The sequence below is a fragment of the Aulostomus chinensis genome, chromosome 16 (genome assembly GCF_037954235.1).
Source record: "Aulostomus chinensis isolate RoL2024-O1b breed Wild chromosome 16, RoL_Achi_v1.0, whole genome shotgun sequence".
Classification (NCBI taxonomy): Eukaryota; Metazoa; Chordata; class Actinopteri; order Syngnathiformes; family Aulostomidae; genus Aulostomus; species Aulostomus chinensis.
The window spans coordinates 5,170,427-5,192,902 of NC_141335.1; the positions used below are offsets into that span (position 1 = coordinate 5,170,427).

The following is a 22,476-nucleotide window of genomic DNA, read 5'->3' on the forward strand; positions in this document are numbered from 1 at the left end:
AGGAGGGATGGACGTCAGTTCACAGAGTGTCTTTGTACATGGATACTTAGATGTGGGTAAGTGCGCACATACACACACACACACGTGCACACGCAGTGGCACAAATGTCTGCTAGCATGATACAGTAAAGACAGATGTATTAGACAAGCTTCAGAAACAAGATTGAGCACTTCAGAGTCATTTCCTGTAGCGGAGTCATGTGGGTTTGCCCCGCCCCGTTTAAGAGACTAGCAGCAAGACCTGGACTCACTCTAATGGTAACTAGAACTCTCAGCATGCACCAGCACCACAATTCAAAGTGTAGGAGGATTACTGAGGATGTGGCTATGGTTAATTTTGCTGTGTTAGTAGCTGCTAGCCATGGGGTGCCATTAGTGTCAAGCTGAATTTACCTGGCTGGCTTTGTTTGCATTCTTGAGTCACAGAGAAGTGATGTAGCGGCAAAAAACAATGTCTTCATAACAACTCCTTCACACAATTTGTACTGCATCCACTTTTGTGTATCTTTTTGGTCGCGTTTGTATTCGCTAAATGTTACTTTAAAAGGGTCCAACAGTGGACAATAAAACTCACACAGTCTCCGTCTGCACAATAGACTGAGCACCATCCGGCCGTAGTTACACACCTAAAATTGGATCACATGACCGTTTGTGTACTGTTCACTGTGAGGCCTCACAGACTCACTGGGTAAAGAGTGAAACGACATGTCGGGGCAGTTCACAAGCTTTCTCATCACTCGTGAGATTTCCTATCATTTGGAAGTAACCTTACATCCACAGGCTCGCTCATGTTTGTTCTTCAACTGTCTTGACACTGACTTTTGGGATCAACAACTCATTTTAGACAACAAAACAATGCAACCCATTCAAACTGACACGAAGTAGCAAACTTTTCTGCGCTTTCGAGTTTTGGAAATTCCACAGTTGTGTGGATGTGACATGCAAATTATGTGTGTGTGTGTGTGTGTGTGTTTTATTTCATTTTTTTTAATGAAAACATGTTCATGTGTGTGTCGTCTGGGTCTGCTCACACCTCACAGGATCTTCAAGGAAGTTCCACCATCTCTGGATCCGGCCAGGCAACATACTGAAGCGTCTGTGTCATCTCACTAAACCTGTTCCTCTCTCACTTTATTATTTTCATAGCCATCATTTCTATTGGCGTTGATAGAATTGCACAAACCAGAAACTCCAGAGTTACGAGACCTGGGGATATTTGATCGTATCATCCTGCGGCTTTGTCACACGAGTCAGACAACAACAAAACGAAGAAGCCAACAAAAGAGTTGGGTCAGTTGTGAAACCAAAACGAGTGCCGACTAAATTAATGAAAGAGAAAACGCACAGCGGTGGCAAGTGTGGTCAAAGCTGAACCGCTTTCTGCAACTGTAAGCTTATTACATTATTTTATTGTCTTAAGTTTTAGTTATTCTGCATTTTCCAAAGGCAGAAAACTTCATAATAACTTTTTGGAAGCATCCGTTTTAACGGAGCATGTGCATTTGGAATTAGCTGCAAAAAAAAACCCCATTAAACTCAGTATCTACTTCTGAGTCTGTTTCCATATTGTTTTTCCTGTCACCCCCTCCCGTCCTTCCTCCCTCACTTACTCTGCTCTCCCCTCTCTCCCACCGCACGTCCTTTCAGAAACCCGATAAACACTGTATGTACGTGCCACGCCATTCCTTCCAAAGTAGCCTCCACCTCCATCCACTCTGCCCGCTTCAATACCAACTCTCTCTCTCACTCCTCTCACTCGCCCGCTCGCTCTCTCCCTGTCTATGCTTTTAAGATGTTTGTAAAAGGAGGCCTTATTGACAAAACAATCACTCGGCAGGGCTTAAACACCGCCTTTAAAGGGGAATTATTAAATTGCAGGCAGGAAGGGGAGGGGCAGCCAACAAGAGAAACCTGATGACCTTGCCATTGATTTTTACATCACCGGAGCGTTAGGAGAACTTAGCGGACGGATACTGACTGTAGCCAGTGAAGGAGAGAGGAGAGAGAGAAAGAGAAGAAACACATTTGCTACTCACTGGTGCGGTGTACTGATTTAGAAAATAAAACAAGCGGGCGACAGATTTAATATGCGTTTTGACGGCTTGTTTCTCTGACTATCTACGTATTTATCTAAAGCTGATATGTTCACTCACTCATCTGCAAAGTAAGATGGGTTTGATTTCAAGCCGAGATGACAGCTTCCTCTTCAAGCAGTTAAAATGTCACAGCAGCTCAAGGAAACAAAATACGGCTCGTGCAAGCTGTCAAAACTTTCACACTGTTTCAAGGAATAATGTGGCTTGATACAAGATATGAGATAAATATTAAAAACCTGTCAGTATATAAATTAACTTCGGGGAGCACATCCTGATTCATAAACCCAGAGTTTCATCATTTAATAATAGTTAACTTTCCATACCTGCTGTGTTTAGGAGCGTTCAGTCTAAATATATTGTGTCTTCCTTCTTGTTATGGTTCATTTGGTACTTGTAAAACCAGCAGGGACAGGTCACATGTGACCCGAATGCGACCCCACCCAACTACCAGGAGAGATAGATGTGCTTTTGAGCTAAAGAGCTCATGTAATCACGTGTGCTTTGCATCACTGGATGCGGCACCGACTGCGAAGCGTAGCGGCTTGTGTAGTCGTAAAAAGTAGGTTCTCATATCGTTTGTAGTGAAATGTGAAATCTCTTGATTCTGCGTGAAATCAAAAACGCTTCATTTACAAGCTCATCGACTGATTCAAAGTGGAGCAAACAAACTAAAAGGTTGAGTTGTTTCATGACTTTGGTATGAGGGTTCACCAGAACCCCCCCCCCCCCCCGTGTCACGTCTGAATGGAACTCAGCCCGTGTTGGTGTTATCAGCTCCATCAGTGTTTGTCCTGTTATGACAAGTCCAAGCGCTGTGAGAAAGAGCTATCGTACACCTGTGTGTAGTCATTAAATCCACTTAACTGTGTGGGGATAAAAAGGTGTTGAAGTGTGTGTCTGTGTCATGTGGAGAATTATACGTGTGTGTCGATTGTACAGGTGTGTGTGAGCAATACACTCTTACAGCACACTTGTCTAGAGAGTGTGAGAGTTTACTCTGTATATCTTAGGGACCTGCCAGTGTAGCATATGTGTTCATTTCTATATATGTCTGTTTTGAATATGTGCCACGTGCATCACCCCCCCCCCCCGACACACACACAAACGCACACACATGCGTGCGCTTACTTTCTCCATTCAAATTGAGATTCCCTGGTGCAGCGTATTGTTGCCAATAATTCATGAGTGATCTGCGCCCCTTGCCGGCCTTTAGCATTTTTATTTAATCTGCTGAGCCCTACCGCGTGCTCGCTCATCAATAATACACACCGACATGTGTGTTAACACATCTATGGGGTGCATGTGAGAGACAGGGGGGTGTATGAGAGCTGGTTTTGTGAGTACTTATGTAAAGAAAAGCCTGTTTATATATATATATATATATATATATATATAAACACATACATACAGTATATAACAGAGAGGGTGTGCATTCATAATCTGTCTGTTTCACACTGAAATTCAATTCAAATTTTCAGTTGCATAGTTTTTTTATTCTCAGGTTTTCAGTTAGAAAACACAGACAAACACACACACATGTGCGCACGCACACAGACACACACGCACAAGGATGCCCCGCAGTTCATCCACGGCCGTTTGCCAACGTATGACCATGAAACACACTCTCACTAAGTGTTTTTTGTTTTCTTAAGTCCTCTTTGGCTCAATTTCACAGTTGTAGACTAGTGTAAGTGCATGCTTGCCGTTTGCGTGTCTGTGTGTGTGCGTGTGTGTCCTCGTGCACTTCAACAGAGCTTACCAGCAGAGTCACAGCTAGGGAAATTGACTTCACCAAACACTGGGTCAGGAGGTAACATCACCGGAGGTTGCTATGGAGACACCCAATGACAGGGCTTCCCTCCCAGCACAACAGCACGCCTGCGAAATGGCAGTTCGCCTAATGTAACCTCACTCTCTCGCTCTGTGTGAATCTCTCTTTTTCTGATACTTTCCTCTCTTTTCTTTTTTCTTTCTACTGTCTGTATTCCTTCCATTCTCTCTTTTTCTTTGTCTGTGCGTCTCTGTCACCTGTGCCTTCTCAATTTATTGGTTTCACTCTTGATCAACCTTCCATGCTACTGCTGACTCGCTCAAACAACGCATGCATGGAAATATGCCTGTGGACAAGGGTGCGTGCGCACACTCTCTCACACTCTCTCTCTCACACACACACACACACACACGGATACAACAAAATGTGAGGGGGCAGCAGGATCCCAGCATGCAGGGTTTAACAGCTAATACCCCTTAGATTAACCACCCCCAGTTCCCCTCTCTTACACACACACACACACACACACACACACACACACACACACACACACACACACACAGCACAGCACATCTGCCACAAACTGAGATTAACCTCCCACGATTTACACAGTGTGTGTTGGTCTTGTACAAATGCGCACACACACACACACATACCCTCACACTCTCTCTCTCTCTCTCTCACACACACACACACACACACATACACACACACACACACACACACACACACACACACACACACCTTCAGGGTGTGTTGCTATCCCCCTACCAATAAAAAATAAAGAAACACAATGAGAGCACAGAGTCAGCCTTAAGTGACCAAGCTACTGTTCATGTGACTGACACTCTCTCTCTCTCTCTATCTCTCTCCCTCTCCCCACACACACACACACACCTCGTGGCTTTATCTTAGCTATAAGAATTGATCCCCCATGGATTTCAGAGAGGTCACGTGATTTGATAACCTCTACAGTATTCCCTCAGGTCAAAAGTCAGGGTGTGTTAGTGTGTGCGTGTGTGTTGTTTTTCAGCCTGGTATAAATGAATTCTCCATAGACTGATACACTACACCCTAATTTAACATCTGTCTCTGAGGTCTCGCAGAACAATGGCTGGGTATAATGTTAATATCATTAGACGGATGTAATTGGGATCTATCATGTCTCATCTCTTCCTCTTCCTCTCTCCTTATCGTCCTCCTCTCTTTCTCATCATCTATTTTACCCCTCAGTCCGACTCCTTAACTCTCTCGCTCTTTCTCTCTCCCTGCTGCCTTTTTGCTGTCTCCACTTTCATACTCGCACCTACTGATACTTACAAGGATTATTTTCACATCAAACACCCTCAGCCTGGACCCTGCCTCAGTTACCCAGACTCAGGCCCCTTTAATTAGACATGGCTAATAACACTTAGCATGTGCTGATAGCCATCTCTCTGATAAGAGTAGCCGCATGAGGACACGGGGCCCCTTTCTACCTTTTACAGTGCTACCTAAGGTTAAAACAGCTAGTTAGCGACCTTATTTTATGGCCCCAGCAGGTCGTGCTTGTGCTCAATTAACAGGCTATTTGGCACTTATGGATCATTAATTTGCAAAGGCAGGTTAGTAATTAGGGTGTTGCACTTCTAAGTTAAGCTAACAAGCAGAACTTAAAATGCTGCATGCACTGTGAAAAAAGTAATAAATAGTAATGCATCAAATGATTTATGATAAGCAGTCATGTAATGAAATCTTTTTAACTGAATAGCAAGCAGGAGATATTACACATTTAGAATGTTTAGCTTACACATTTCTATCCAAAATCTGTCATTGTCATCCAGCCTCATGATCTTGACAAAACCAAAATGGAATATAAACTTGGAATCAATTAAACATTCATCTAGTGAGAATAAATGTTAAATGAAATGTTCACTGACTAATTAAAGCCAGTGTTAATCACATTAAAAGGTAATGCTACAAAAAGCCAAGCCAAAGTAAAACCCTATAATTGGTCTCAGAGCTACCACTTTTCCAGTCATCATTCTTGTATAAGTCGTTGGATGATTTTATTGGGTGTTTTCAGATGCTCTTTTGACTCTCAATTAACATGAATGCTCAAGTTTGGGTTGTTGGTTTGGAAAATCACTCCAGGCCATATCTCTTTAGACGGATTGATCTCGGTGAGGATGATTCGGTAAGTGGTGTGTGTGTGTGTGTGTGTGTGTGTGAGAAAAAGAAGAGAGAAAAAAAGAAAAAGGGGTGGAGCGGAGGCATTAATTCCAATCATTAAGATGTGGGATAGCCTGAGGGAACAAACCCCAGAAGTGGACTGCATGTACACTGTAATATCTTACCAGTTGTTCACTTGTAGGATGGTGAGGCCTGTGTCTTGCGCCAGCTGTTTCTTCTGTTCTTCTGATGGGTAGGGATGCTGCAGGAGACAAAGATGGCATGTGTGAAAACTAGGAAAAGCACTACAAGTACTTGTACCTTCACCAAGGATACCAGGTGGTACAGACTATGACCATAGTATCATAGATGTCTTCAAAAAGCCCATAAATGGCAGATAATATCTCTCTAATCACGAAACATGGCCACAACAAATCTCATCAAAACTTGTTTTGAAGCAGTACTTCACCTTCACCAATCCTTTTTTTTAACCTTTCAATTACATAAATAGGTGTCATTGGGTCAAGATGGCTTTCTTTTCACCTGCATTTCTTCTTTGTGACTCAGAACAAGCTAACTATAACACTCCCTGTTTAGCGTTACAGTGACGGAGAGGCCTACAGGGAAAGGTGAAATTGTGCTTGTTTTTAGCTGAAATCAAAGTGTTTGTGGATTACGAGCATACAGCTGCCTAAAGATGTGGATAATACCAAACGATGTTCTTAAACACTGACGTGTTTTGGACAGTTTAACTGTTGTTAGCCGTTAAAAGCTAAATTAATCGCTCTTTCTATATTCAGGAGTCACAAGAAAATAATTTAGGAGGGAAGAAGACTTCTTCTCATGCCATCTATTTGTCAGTAATTGAACAGCAAAATTCCTTTTTTTGGTGAAGTATCGCTTTTACCATGTCACACGAACTCAAAGAATTTGATCGGAATTCATCAACGGCATGTCCAGAAGAACGACGCTGGTAGAGACACTCGTCGGGATCCAGGATCTACAATGTGATCCAGATTCCAAAAGTTAAATCACTTGATCCTTGCAATATTACCAATCTTTCCACCAAACGTCATCAAAATCTGTCCATTAGTTTTTGAAATATCTTGCTAACAATCAATCAAACACCCGCCGGTGATCATAACCTCATTGGCGGCGCTTAAGAAAAAGGCTTCATAAATTGTTGAATGAAGCTTCTTGTTGTTAAAGAGAGTTTTGATTCGTCTTTTAGAGGAGAAAGAGCTGTTCTAAGTTTACACACACAAGTGAACGCACCGCATAACGAGAGGGAGAAACACGTGCGCACGGGTGCCTTGGTGTCAGGAAGTGTGTATGTCTCTTTGGATGTGCTGTGAGTATGTGTGAGTATTGTGCACGTTATCATGCCTCTCTCCCTCAATCATTAATGGAATATGAGATCTCGTAATTAATGGCAGCCAAAAAGGCAAGCCAATTAGAAAGTTAAGTGAAGTGGAGAACCAGCTCTGGTAATTAGGCAGCCTCTTACACAAATATATTCATGTCGGCCCCTCTTTCACCCCGCTGCATATGTAATCAGAGAAGAACCAATGTGTAACATTGACCTGATGGAATACAGAAAAGAGAATGTAAAATCTCTTGTCCTTGCTGCTGCTGCTAGCTTTTATCCTTATTGGCACAATAACACTTCACCGTCTTCATAAAAAATAAAAAATGCTTATCTCAACTCACGTTTTCCCTACGTCAGCGTCTTGACATCAGAGCCGCTACAATATTTATTTTTGTTAACGTGTACACAAATATGACGCATGAATGAAGGACAGATGACAGTTTTTTTGGACCCTACAGCTCGCTTCCATAAAACCAGGGACTGTGACCACAGCTGAGAACAGTTAAAAGTCCAGCCACCTGTTTAAATACATAGAGTGAATAAATTGGATAAATGTGAACTCAAGGAGTGTGTTGATTTATATTAGTGTGTGTGTGTGTGTGTGGGGGGGGGCATCCCAGTTGCACGGAGGCTTGCTCACTGAGGACAATGTGCCGTTCATGATGGAGACAAGACACGGACTGTGTTGAATACTACAGAAAGGCCATAAAACAGGAGGAGAGGGAGGAGAAGGGGAGGAAAGATTGTGGAAGTGATAGCACCAACTGGAGAAGCGTCCAAAATCATATGTACACATTTAGCAGAGAAAGAACACATGCAAATAAATGAAGAAGTGAAATATCACTGATGGAAAATGTTTGAATTTTGCCAAGTATGCAAGTTATCTGGGGATAAAGCAATAGCGTATTCTCTCCACATGAATACAAGCGAATCTTTTATGTCATTTCAAACCATAAATGGCAAAGGAAATCATTCACTTCCTAAACTCTGACCCCAAAAATTCTTGAATGCAATTCTGTAGCCCATCACAATGAAGTGGGCATGTTTTGTATTCATTTAATTCGACTGTCTGTGAGAGTATGTACGTCCAAAGAAAATGCTAATAAAAAAATTTTTCAAAAATATTTTTTACTCTCTTGGAAACGAGAAAGTGCAGACAGCAGTTGTGGACATTTAAAGCAGGAAATCCCCTTCCTTTTTATCACACTATAACTGAGTAAAACTTGCAAATCTTTAACACAATCAGGGAGAGTCTATGTCTGGATTTTACTCAAAATGTATCTCATTTTATAGTTAGCGACAAAAGGCGCCATACATGTCTACTGTATAATCTATAGTGTGTCTAGCGCGTGTGTGTGTGTGTGCGCACACACACACACGCACGCACACTTGCACACACACACTTTACAGTCAATCAGACGTGTAAAATCAGTGTGGCGCCAGCGTTTTCATTTTTTCATTACAGTTCTTTCAATGCATAATGAACAGGATTGTGTTTAATGCTGGGATGACCCAACAGAGACACAGTGAGAGAGAGAGAGAGAGAGAGAGAGAGAGAGAGAGAGAGGAGACAGTTATTTTTTCCCAGCCTTCCCCTGTCCATGTGATTGGTTGTGGGGAACGGGAACACAAGGAGGCTAATTTCATGCGCTAAGTTATAATTGCATTGTCGCCTCTGGCTAAATTTGTGTCCAGTTCCTTTTGGGTTCGCTTTTATGGACGTGTACACACATGCATGTGGACTGTGCATTCATGTATGTTGTGTGTATGTGCACGTCCTCTATACTGTAGATGGATCAGATCGGGGACATTAAAACACGCTCTTCTGGCACATTGAAGCTAGTCATGTGAGGACAATGTCGTCTTGACAAACAAAGCTGATTGAGGAGAAATGTGTCCATTCTAAGTGTCGTAGGTCTGTGCGAGCAGGAGGGTTTCCTCGTGATATTGGGGGGCTGCGGCCACGCCAGGGGCAACAAAATAGCACAAATACACCCTGTTTCGAGGCTTTCTTCCCTCTGGCTTCCCAGCAGATGGACAGACCTACAACAGCAGTCACACACAGACAGACACGCAAACTATGTGAGGCAGCAGCACCGGGAGGAAAATATGTTTGCTTCCATGAGTGTAACACAAACATCCTGTCAGTGCTGCCATGCTACCAATTACATATTGAGTTCATTTTACTTAAAAATGAAAAAAATGTGTGACATGACTGTCTAAGTGTGAATTACTAACAACGATCAAATCGAGTGTGGATCGAAAGGCACTCATGGAGCGCACCCCTCTGGGAAGGTGACCACAACCAAACTCGATGTAAAAAAAAAACAACATTTGCCATTATGGTGAACAGATCTGCCTCAAAAGGTCTTCCTTGATCCATGCAGCAAGTTTGGTGAAAATCTGCATCAGAGTTGTTGTTTTTCCACACAATCCCGCCGAAACCAACATTAGCTCCTTAGCAGGTAACTGTTAGCTTTTTCTGACATTATGCAAATGAATCGAAATGCAATTTTCAAGTGTTGTTTTTTTGTTTTTTTTGTTTTTTTAAGTTTGTACAAAATGTGAAGCTCATCTTATACAGATCACATCAACAGTAAATATCAGCTACCGGCTAAATCAGGTGTTAAATATCAACATATCAGATATCAGCAAAAGCCCCAGTATCGTGCATCCCTAACTGCTGGATCCCTCTGTCCAATAACAAACAGTTGCACTGACTTACATTTTATCGAAAATCCGAGTTTCACTGCAGCAAATTTGTGAATGTAAATTTGCATGACAAGAATTAACAGCTACTTTAGCATCCAAAAACTTAATTCACCTCTACATCCTGTCACTTCAACCTTTAAAGAGCAAACTAAAACAGACTTTTCACATAATAACATGCACGTAATGGAAACGCTAACAGGAAGAAGAGGCCAGGAAGCCAAAACATAAAAATTGTTTTTATCCTCCTTTTCTTTTAAAGTGCCAAATTAGCTCAGATCTGTCAAAACACAGTGATTTAGAATCTCACTGTGAAACAAGTCCCCCAGTTTTAATATCGTCTTTTAATGGCCTTTGGCTTTGATTCAGCGGGTTGAGAGATGGAGAGAGAGAGATGGAGAAAGAGAGAGAGAGAGAGACAGAGAGAGAGACCTTCAGTGAGGAAAGCAATAACATGTTCTTTAAAAGAGCAGATGGAAAGTTTCTGCGCATCCTTCCCTCCCTTCCCTCTGCCTATCTTAATGATACGTCTTCTCCAAATATACAACCTCTTCATGAGAATTTCCACCCTGCTCTCTCTCTCTCTCCCTCTCTCTGAGCATGTGGGTGCCAGGAGGGGTGTGTTTTCTCTCGCTCTTTTGTGTGTCTTATCAACCCAAGTGTGTGTGTGTGTATACATGAAAGTGTGACCATTTATGTCAAATATTTTTTGTGTTTGTTTGTTGTCATTCAAGAAAATGAGATTGCAAGTAGCAGCGTGGTCATATATGTGTGTCCTCGCAGTGTGTGTGTGTGTGTGGAAGTATGTGTGTGTGTGTGTGTGTTAGTGTGTGGTTGAGTAACAGAGCATCAATCACATCCCCTCCCTCTATGACTGTCTTCCGTCCTCAGACAAGAACAAGGGGGATGGAGGGAGAGAGGAGGGAATGAGAAGAAGAAAAGGACAGAAGGAGGAAGAGGAGGAGACATGGACATGGATTTCCAGGGCCCCCGAGGTTCAAGACACCTCTCTACTCCCTCTGTCCCCATGCCAAACCTGGGAGAGAATCACGTCGGACAGGGCAATTAAAAAAACACCAACCTTTAAAGTTGAAGCGAAAATTGGAAAAAAATCTGTTGTGTCTATTAATTTTTAACACTACATTAAAAAAGCAGATAAACCCCAGCAAGAAATGATTCGGGCTTCTTTTTTCTATATTTCTATTTCTGACACTCACTGTCACCATGTCCAGCACAAAAACCCAACACCAGCAGCCAAACTCTTCCAAACACAGATCTTCTTAAGGGTCCTGCCACTTAGTCTTGGCCGTTTTTACACTCTATCAAATCTGATTTTAGTTTCTTGCTATCATTACGAGGAGCAAGAACGAGAACCTGAGCCACTCTTTCAGGGGTGCTTGAGTTTACGGCGAGGCGAGGGTTATTTCAGACGACTCTTTTATCTTGCTGCTGTGCTTCCTTCTCACCTCCTCAGCAAAACCAGCTCCTGCTCCAACTCTCCGTCTCACTCCTCTGTACCGCGCAACGACTCTGACTGCTTCCTTTAATTTGACTTTTGATTAAAAAAAAAAAAGGACATCAAGAGGGAACAAGCAGTGTAGTCTATGGCGACCACACGAAGTGCTTCACGGCACGCGCACACACGCGCAAACACACACACAAACACACACACTGATTTCAGAGGCATCAGGAGCAGTTGGGAGTTCAGTGGCCACTGCTGGAGGATCAAACCAGGAACTTTCTGATTATTAGACTACCCTCTCTTGAGCTGCAGCTGCTCGCCAAAAATAGAAGAGTAAGAATGTTCGAAAAACCTTGATATGTTTAACTGTTCTGCAAATATCCAGCAACATTTCTCTCAGATTAATTCATCTTAATCAAATTAACTGTGATGACATATGTTCCAAAACGGCATTTTAAACAAAAGCTTGAATTTTACAATGACATCTTTGTCTTTCTGTGTGTGACTTCATCCTTAGGACCTTATTTAGTGCAGCCCCAGTCTTCCTTCCTTAGCCGTTAGTGTCATGGTGATATCATTGCATACATTTCTATTTAAAGACGTGCTTCCCAAGCCTGTGTGCATCCCATTAAAAAGGCCTGACACGCCACATTACCTTTATAAAACAGCAACCATGAAACAGGATGGAGAGCGCAAGAAGAAAGAGGAAAATCATACGCAGTCACAGACATGTGATGTTCCTCAAAAGGAGCCCATGACGCTGCACAATCAGTGGCGAACAGATGTGCTGGGACGGTGTCTTAGTGAGTTGGAGATTGATGGTTGGGGTTTGCTGTAAGCTCGGTGATGGTGGAGAATGCAAAGAGTCACAGTAAAAAAGCTGTTTCTAAGCTTTTTAGCACACTTATCACAGAGATTTAACTGTCCTGGCAGTGTAAACTCCACATAGCAGGTGATAGAAAACACCGACATTATTCATGCTTGTTGACTGGGTCATGGCAGGTGAGGTATAAATGAACAGCCTTGACTTGGCCAGGTCCGTTCCCCTCACTCTTCCCAGGTCAAATCTCTGTGGAACCCGAGCTGCCCATCAGGAATGCCTGACGGCTAATCCAGGGGCCTTTTTGGCAAGAAGGGCATCATACCAAACTGTCTAACACACACACTGACACACACACACACACGCACACACACAGTTTACTGCAAGTCTATCTTTGCTCCTGCCAGAGATGTATGAGATTACCTTAAATATTTGGGGAGGCAAGCACATTGTTATGCTAACAACAAATGCCCAGAACCCTGAGCAAGTGCAGACCTTAAAACAAGCGCTCCAAATGTAAGCCTGCTGCATCTCATAAAAGAAGCCCACCACAATTTCCCAAATTTCTTGCTCATTCAGTTTCATCTCCTGTGTATGTGTTCATGCTGCGCGTGAGAGCTACGCCATTTCAAATTCCTTTCTGTGTAGGTGGCATCGACTGACATCCCTTTGACTTCATTAGGGAGCAGGGACCCAGCAACAAAGCTGGCTCTGGGAGAAAGGAGGGATTAAAGAAAAAAAGAAAAGGGAGTGAGAGCGAACAAAACAACAACAGAAAAAAACAAAGCACCCCTAACCCAATTTCCTCTGATTCAAGCTGCTCCAATGTGAAATAACAAAACAGAGCGAAGACAGATCGTTTGGGAGACTCAAAATGAAGCAGCTACAGGATGAAGACTGCCCTCTGCAAAGTCTGAGCGAAATAAACGCCCCCCATCTCAGCGATGTAAAGAGCAAAAAAAAAGAAGAAGCAGAAACATTTTTCATGGCATTGGACTACACTAAACCATCTCAAAGCTTGCAGCATGAATAATTCACCAGTTTTTTTTTTTTAAAACCTCAATGTATACAATAGAATTGGCAAAGAGAGCCCCCTTTCAAACTGTTTTTGTCATTAATCTCTCCATCTCTTCAGGAGATAAAGAAAATGGAGGAGGAAAAACAGATGTTCCTAATCTTTTCATTCATTAATGAGCATTTTTCCTCTCCAAAAACAGCTTTTGTTGATTTAGGGAAATCTCACAGCTCCCTTGCCTTTGGGAATTAGATAAATCTAGTTAGTCGAGTGAGGAAAGGGGTGAAAAGTTTGTCATTAAATCTCTAGTACAAACTGGATTAGACAATGTACAGCATTACCAGTGTCTTCGCTCTGATAATTGATGATTAGCATCTCTTGTGTTCCTAAAACTCCAAAGGCGTTTACTGCAGAGCCACCGCTGTTCCTGCTACGCTAAATGTGTGAGCAATCATTTGTGTGCTTTGGGTGGGTCTAGTGAAAGTGTGTATACTGAAGCTTATTGTATATATGCACACGAATACCAAGTTTCAAGTCTTGACAAAGTGCAGCATTGTGTGCTAACGATAATAAAGGGTGAGGTCTGCTGATACTCCCGGAAAGCGTTTCATACTGTCTGCTGCATGTCGTGTCTGTGCACGGTTGCTTTCACTACGAGCGAGGGCGTGCTTCATTAGTCCTCCCTATTCCAGCTCAGGGGAGACTAAATTTATTAAGGGGGCCGGATGTTGCACAACACCTGCTGCTGTGCTTCCCTCTGTGCAATAAAGAGAAAGGGGTGCAACATGCTAGCTAGTGCTAGTGGTAAGCGCTGCTCGTTGGACTGAGGCTGATGAGCTGGGGCTAATTCAAGGGGTGATTATGTAGTTTGCTGGACCACTAAACCTCTTTAAGCCCGTAATTACCGCCTATTTGAGCGAGGGGAGGCACTCCAAAGCAATCGGTACTTGCACCAAGCGGCGCAGTGAACGGCAGCCACAGCTGGAGGTGGGCTGCCTCAGGCCTGCGTGGGATGGAGGGGGTGTGTAAATGGGGAGTAAAAAGCCTCATCCTAGTCAGGTACCAGAGAAAGCTGAGAGGGAACAGAGGGATGGCCCTCGGATCATCGGCGTGTTAGCTCAAAGCTACAGTGCTGCAAGCTAGCGTTCCGGCTTAAAAAAAATCAAATGTTCTGCTGCTACACCTTCAACATAGCATGCTACATGGGAACAAAGCGATAGCACGGAGGAAAAAAGGCCTGGGCATGTGTCACTGAAGAGCTTTTTATAGATTCAGCGTCCAGCATTCAGGAGGGAATCTGATTCCCAGGGTGCACGTCAACCAATCCATTTCATTTCACCTGACTTCCAAGGAAATTTAACTTTACGTAATGCCACTGAAACCTGATCTCTCTGAGGAAGCAATTTGGGGACCACAGAACATTCTAATAACCCTGGCGATATTATTATGTTATTATCATAATTACCCTTTTGCCCTCGACGTTTTAATTAGAAACTCACCGTTGGCCCCCAGGGGGGTGAAAAGAACCTGGGTTGGGGGGAATGCTGAAACTAGGTAAAGGTATTTCACAATTGCTCCCTTATGCCCTATGGAGCGGCAAGTATAAAAGAGCAGGAGGATGTAGGAGCTCTCCCACTCTGCCTCCCTCCTCTGTCTTGACATCTCTGTCATTCAAAGTATCTACACCCCTCCCTCCTTCCTCTCATCCTTGTGTCTCCCCATCTCTCTCACCCGTCTCCGCCCCCTCCAACCTCCAGTTCTATATTTAGCATTTTGCTTAACTATCTCATGCTGCCTCCTTTTCCCTCCTCTTTCCTTCATTCAACTCCTCTTGTTGCTGTTCGCTCTCATCTTTTCTTTCAACTTCAATATCCCGGCCTTCATCTCCTAAGACAGATGTTTCTCTCTCTCCATGTTGTTCTACTCTCTCTCTCTCTCTCTCTCTCTCTCTCTCTCTCTCTCTTCATCTGTGGCAGCAGAGGGCCTTCTCCATCAGTGCACCGCTTTTACAAATCAATGACTTAATCTGTTGTAACAAACAAGTGAGCAGCACCCTAAGCCCTGTTCACCCCCCCCCCCCGTCATAGCTAATACTGCAACACCAGAGAGGCGGGTAGGGGTGGGGGGGGGGGGGGAAGCAGAAAAATGTATATAAATAGAGAGTAGCTCAGCAGACAGAATCACAGAGGATTTAAAAAAAAACAGAAGTAAGAGAAAGCTTGGCTGAGGAAAAGTGAGAATATCAAGTTCACGTGCGTTGGCGTGGGTTCTCCCACCACCTAACCCCTCCCAGCCTTCAGCTCCTCTACCATGAGTTATTGCTCGTCTGCGTTCACCACCTGATTCACTAGCTACAAATTATCTCACACCACTGGACACACACAGGCACACGCAGTATTTCCATCACTTTAGAGGACATTACATTGACTGAGATTTTCACTGACTGTAGCTTCACAATAACCGCCGGTCCTCGCTGTAAATTTAGTTATATTATTGGGCTTTTGTCTGAAAAGGGCGGAATGTCGAAGCTATGTGATTAGGAAAATAGATTTAAATCCCAACAACACATATTTATTTATTGGCGTGTGTCACAGATGAACTGAGGCTTCCATTAGTTGTGTTTCCATCTACTGGTTTGGAGCAAAGAGGCCAAAAACCGGAATTTTCAACAGAAGATAACGTGAAAAGAAACATAATACATGGCAGTAAGAAACAGAGAAAAAGTGGAAGAGGGAAAGAAAATTGAGGGGCCTTGAGAAATTTCTTTCAGTAAGGAAGACAAAGTTTGGGAAGACATGGCCAGTCAGTCCCGTGAGCTACAGATCCCATTTTGTGCACTTACACCTCAAGTATTTTGGTGAAACTGATGGAGTTTATGTTGGTTGTTGTTGTACATTAAAAAAGGAGATTGCTGTTCATGGTTGCAAAGACCTGAACATCCACCTTCCACAGGGGCAGCTTAGGCTAGCAGGCCAAGTCGAAACACACAAGCAGCCTATGGCCACATACCTTTAGAACCTGCCTCCAGCGCATTAAAAGCCTTCCAGTGTTATACACAGGAAACTTCAATCAAAATATAAGACAAGCAAACGGTGAGTTATGTCTGTATATCACAGAATATCTCATCATAAATCATAGATCCTCATTCCTCAGAGGAAAAAAAACAGCTGAGAATGGTTCAAGGCCATTATAGGCAACACAGCTGTACATTACAGAAGAACTGGAGAAGAAGGAGTCAGGGAAGACAGGAGAGAGAGGGAGAGAAGTCAGAGAGGCAGAAGGCATGCATAAAAGATAGGAGACCCTTATGGTGTTTCAGAAATAAGTGTTTTGTTTGAGACAGAGTGAAGGGGAGAGAGAGACAGAGAGAGAGAGAGAGACGGAGAGAGAGAGAGGGTTCACGCATGGGAGAGAATACGAGTGGGAGGAACTGAATTGATAAATTAGTTCAGCCAACGTGCAAACTGATTACCACGATGGCAAAGCCACAGGATCCATCGAGCACTCGCATGGAATGAGACACAAAGGCATGCACATACTCACACGTACAAAAGAGACATGAAGCTGACACATATACATGATAGCACAACTGAATATGCAATCACACACACACAAACAAACACACTTGTGTGTGCGCACACACACACACGCACACACACACACACACACACACACACACACACACACACACACAAAATGTATCTAGGGCAGGCTGCTGCACTTGCTGTAAGTAAAAGGTATTGAGCTGCTGACTCCAGCCAGAAAAGATCCGACAATCCTCCGGATCACCAAATACAGCCTAATGGATAATGGCTAACAGCTAGCACTAATGTGATTTCACACTTAGCAGAGTTAATATAACACTGTCTGTACAAAATTATGCTACACACAGAAGCTATGCTAAACTCCTGAAAGATGGTGAACTTTTTTTTATTCCAAAAAAGCAGGTATGCAACTCTCAAAGGGTGAGACTGACAGTCTACATCGCTAGCATCGCTGATCTGTGGGGTTGTCGATAGACACATTCCATACAGCTAACCACAGACTTGTGACAATCTTTCCCCCCGGGTCCTCCACACATCAACTTGCCACTCACTCTCCAATAAATACCACAGTGATGGTGGGGAACTCCACACTACCCCACCCTACCGATGTCACAAGTGTGGATGTGTGTCGGAATCAGCTGAGCCTGAGTAGCGGCTGACAAACCAAGAGCGATTTCACAAATCGGAGCTATTGGGCCTTTGTCCACTCTGAAGTCACCTACATGCACACAAACACACACGTGCATTTATAACATACAGCTGATAATGAAAACTAGAACTAGCGCGGCGTCAGCATGAAGCCGTCAATCATTTTGACGGACAACAATGAAACCAAACACTCAACTGTTCCATAGTTTCACAACAATGAAGTTACAGGGAGGGGGAGGGGGAGGGGGAGGAGGAGGAGGAGGAGGAGGAGGAGAGGGAGGCTGACGGAGAGAAAATCAAAAGAAGATGGAAGGATTAATGATGCTAGGGAGGTTACTGACAAGTACAAGCTGAAACATAGTTTTAAAAGAATGGATTTAAAGAAACAAACAATAATAATAACTATTGCTGCCATTATTATTAATATTAGAACTAGTAGAAACATCATTATTATTATCGTTATTCGTACATTGTATTTTAAAAAAGTTCATTTCGACTCGGTGCGTGTAGTGTCTTTGAGTATATCTAAGTGTTCTGTACGTTTATTGTATTACTATTATTATAACAATTTAATCAAAAATTGCAACTAGTCAATGTGAACTAATAAGTCGCTACAATGTGAGCACCAAACGATCAATGACTGTGAATGTTCTTATCTATTCAGTTGATTTAACTTAACAAGCTTCATGTCTGGGCTGCCTTGAAATTTTAAGTTGATCTCATTTGAGAAAACGAGTTGAATTAATTTTGTACTTGTTGAGAAAAAAAAATAGTCTAGTCCAACGATTTAATTCGATTTTTTTCCTCAAATCCTTTAGCCGTGTTAAATCTTGAGCAACTGGTGATCCTCTGATGCAGCTGACCCACCTTGAGGGTCTGTAAAGTTCTCACGTTCTCAAGGAAACACACTGACCTGCCCCCCCCCCCCCGCCCCCCCCCGCTAAATCAACACACACACAAACACATGCACGGGGCATTTTGCTCCAGATCTGTGGCAGACATTTTAGAAAAGTTCAGAGGTGACATGGATTAGAAGTTAATTGGCCTTGCGGGCTTTTAAACAGAGGAGTGAAACAATAAAACCAGAAGAGAGGAGAGGATGCATGAAAAAAGACAAATTGAACGGCTTAAAGACCTGTAAAGGGAGAAGGAGACCAGGCTTGTACGTCCATCTACATAATTTTATGAGACCACTGGGACTTCATAATATTTGCAACTAATTGTTCAGGCTGCGATGAGATTAGGCGAAAATTTCTAATACCACAATAAATCTGACATAAGAAGGCAACTGAGCAAATATAAACAAGCTTTGGTTTTTACTATAAATTGTTCTAATTAACTTTGAGATTTCTGAAGTCAAAGACGATCGTTGCACTATGTTCTATTCTCAGCATCGTCCATGATTAATTTGTATTGACTGACTTGTTGTGATAAGACCCAACTAAATAAAAAAGTCCCAACAATTTACCAGAATTATTTGCATGTCCCTTGTAACTCGTGTATTTAATCCACAGCAACAACTTTTAACTTGAATGCTCATTTTATCTAAGCTTGATGTTTCTACCGCATTTTTCCCAGAACCTGCTTCTTGGCAGGTTGGAAACACATCTACAAAGACCACTGAACGCCATGGAAACCCCAACTTATGATATGCATCAAAAGCCATTTTTGCCACATGGCTACAGGCGATCCCCTCAGCAGACTTATGGAATCTGGCCAATCAGAAGAAATGGAGCGGGGCCTTAAAGAGACAGTACAAGGGTTTACAGCAGACAGAGGATGAAGTGAGTGGAAAGTACAAGTTTAGGTTATATGACGATTTTTTTTTTTTCTGAGGTGTGAATCTGGCAAAACTACCCTAACGGAGTCCCACAATCATTTTATCATTTGTTTTTCATATTGAAAAGTGAATGAAATGATTGAAGTTGAGTAGAGACTAAAACATTCAGGAGAGGAGCGCCCCCCCCCCCCCCACCCCCACCCCACCCCCGCCTCCCACCCCACCCTCTAAAAATTCACATTACGAGAACTGCAATAATTATACAGATAAATAGAGCCGCAAATGAGGATAATAGGTCCAACTTCAAGCAGACGGTCATTGTGTGAGTGGCCTCTGGAATACAGATTTTAATTGGAGAGGAATAAACACATACACACGCACACACACACACACACACACACACACACACACACACACACACACAAATCCCAGCACAAAAACACACGTATACAGTTAAATCCTCCACCTGCTACCTCATCTTCTCCAGGGGACCGCTAGCCACTCTGTTAGCGAATATGGGTTCATCAGCCAATCATCTTTTAATACACACACACACTCACAAATAAAAGTGCATGCCCGCATGGAATGGTTTCACGTGTGTGAGGAGCATGCGTTTGAGTGTGAGTGTGTGTGTGTGTGTGTGTGTGTGTGTGTGTGTGTGTGTGTGTGTTTCTTTGAGAGGTCAGTCCACAAAGAGAAGCCCCCAAAGAGGGTTGTCTCCCTTTGGTCTCTAGGGCCTGTCAAGAGGGATAATTGATGATGTTTTCATTACAAGGTGTGGGGTAATGTGGGGGTTGGGGCACAGTATGTGTGTGTGTGTGTGTGTGTGTGTGTGTGTGTGTGTGTGTGTGTGTAGGTTGACTCAGCTGCCTCCTCTCTAACACCAACCACCACGGCGATTGGTACGGACATGTCATTGCTTCCAAATGCTTCCTGCATGCACACATAGATGTGCACTAAAGCAATTACACGAACACAAGTTGTGAAAGACACACACACACGCACACACACACACACACACACACACACACACACACACACACACACACACACACACACACAGCCCAAAGCCAATTCCATTCACAGAGATAAAGTATCTAAACCCGAGTAAAAATGCTGAGAATAAGACTAACTTGTTCTCTTGTTTTCTTGTGCCGCTCTATTGCGTCACATTGTCACGCCAGGCCTTTGGCAGATCGGTCTGTCTGTCGTCTCTTAGGAGCTCTTTGAAATCTTAATGCAGTGGCGCCTAAGATTCTGACTGCCACTTAGATTGAATTAAGACCTAATCAGAGACACCAGGCTGCATTGACTACTACATGACTTTACAGTATCCAGAGAGACATCATGCCTTTATTGTCATTTATGAATAAATGAATCATAAAACGTCAGCTGATGCTTACTTCTTGGTATTATTGCTTCAAAGTTATTACTCAGGCGTCCTGGTGGCGTGGACGCTAAATTGAAATTATTCATCGTGAGAGACTTACTTTGTACACAAGATAACTAAGACAAACAAGTCTAACAACAATCACAGGGCAGCCGTTGTCTTCCATGTTCATGAAACGACTCGGTGTTCTGGAACTCGCATCGTCTCGCTCTCTCTTGCACTTTTCCTTCAACTTATTTCTTCAGAAAAAAAAAAAATCCTGAGACAAACATTCATTTTATTTTTATGTGGACCACTAGAATGACATCCTCCCAGGCCGGGGTTGCCTCAGGTGACCAGGGTGTTGACATGTTCAGGCTCCAGCAATAAACAGCAAAAGACTAATGGCATCTGAGGCAATGGCGACCTCTGACCTCCTTTTTTTTTTTTTAACCTCCCGTGTGTTGTTCAGAAAAACCTGGAGCAAATAAATTTACACTGTCCTGCAGTGAGAAATCCTGATTTTCCTGAGTAAATTCTTGATTTGCTTCAGATTATAATTATTTTGGGAGCCATTTTTGTTTTGTTGACTGCAACGCGTTGCTTTTGAGATGATGCATCAACCACGTGTCTCTGATTAACAAACGTAAACACAGTTGTGTGACGCCGCTGAGAGGACATCGTTTTTCAGCCACTTGAGGCATTCGTGAAAATGAGATTGATATTTTCTTTAATGTTAGCTTAGTTAGGCTACACACACTCTCTCTCTCTCTCTCTCTCTCTCTCTCTCTCTCTCTCTCTCTCACACACACACACACACCCACACAAACACTCTGCACAATCTTATGAATACCTCAAAAACCAAATCCAAATCCAGTGTCAAGTACAATGCATGCATCGCCTACAACTGACAGAAAGTTGTGCCAGTCATGAACGGAACCCTAACACTCGAACCGTTTAAACAATTTCTATGGCGAATTTTCTTGGAAGTTATTCTTGGTAGATCACATATTTTCAGAGAAGTTCAGAGAAACAATCAAAATCCTCATTGCTGACAGGCTGATTCCCCCCTGGCTTTTCTATTCTGTTCAGTCCTAACCAAAACAAATAATGTTTTCAGTGAACACGGCACTTATCCATCCAACCATCCATCTATCTCTCAGCTCGCACCCAACCCCTGCACACCCTGTCTGGATTCCTCCACCACCCGAGGCCCATGACAGCGAGCTTTCTGGCCGCCTCTGCCAGCGCAGAAATGAATTATATCGCTTTTCACACCTGTTTCTGCTCAAAACCCCTGTTGCACACTGCTGTGTTGGAAAAAAGAAAACATTTCCAAGTGTGTGTGTGTGTGTGCGTGCGTGCGTGTGTGTGTGTGTGTGTGTGTGTGTGTGTGTGTGTGTGTGGTAGGAGGTGGCGGAGGGGTGGGCAGCACTCCTCCAGCTCGGCTACATCTGCGTACGCAAGCGGTTAAATTAGACTCTAATTGTATTAACAGGGGATTATGCCTTCCAGTTGGATTTTTTTTATATTCTCTCTCTCTCTCTTTCTCTCTCTGCATTTTACACGTTTTAAGGGGAGAAAGGAGGGGGGAAGGGGAGGGGAGGGGGGGCAGGCCATTGAGGGTTTGCGGGTTGGCTTCTTTTATGAGCTGCGATCACGGCTGCCTCTCGTTACACTGAGTCTGTGTACAAATAGGAGGGGAGGAGAGCCAGAATGAGAGAGTGTTAGTGATAATGTGT

The 22,476-nt window shown here is 43.2% G+C and overlaps 1 protein-coding gene across 1 annotated transcript in view; it reads right to left on the minus strand.

Moving 5' to 3' along the window:
- Positions 1-22,476, minus strand: part of meis1b (Meis homeobox 1 b) — an 83,834-nt gene that overhangs the window by 17,398 nt on the left and 43,960 nt on the right. Inside the window, exon 9 of the mRNA XM_086179618.1 lies at positions 6,203-6,279. Within this exon, the coding sequence (XP_086035744.1) occupies positions 6,203-6,279 (77 nt within the window). The remainder of the gene's footprint in view (positions 1-6,202; positions 6,280-22,476) is intronic.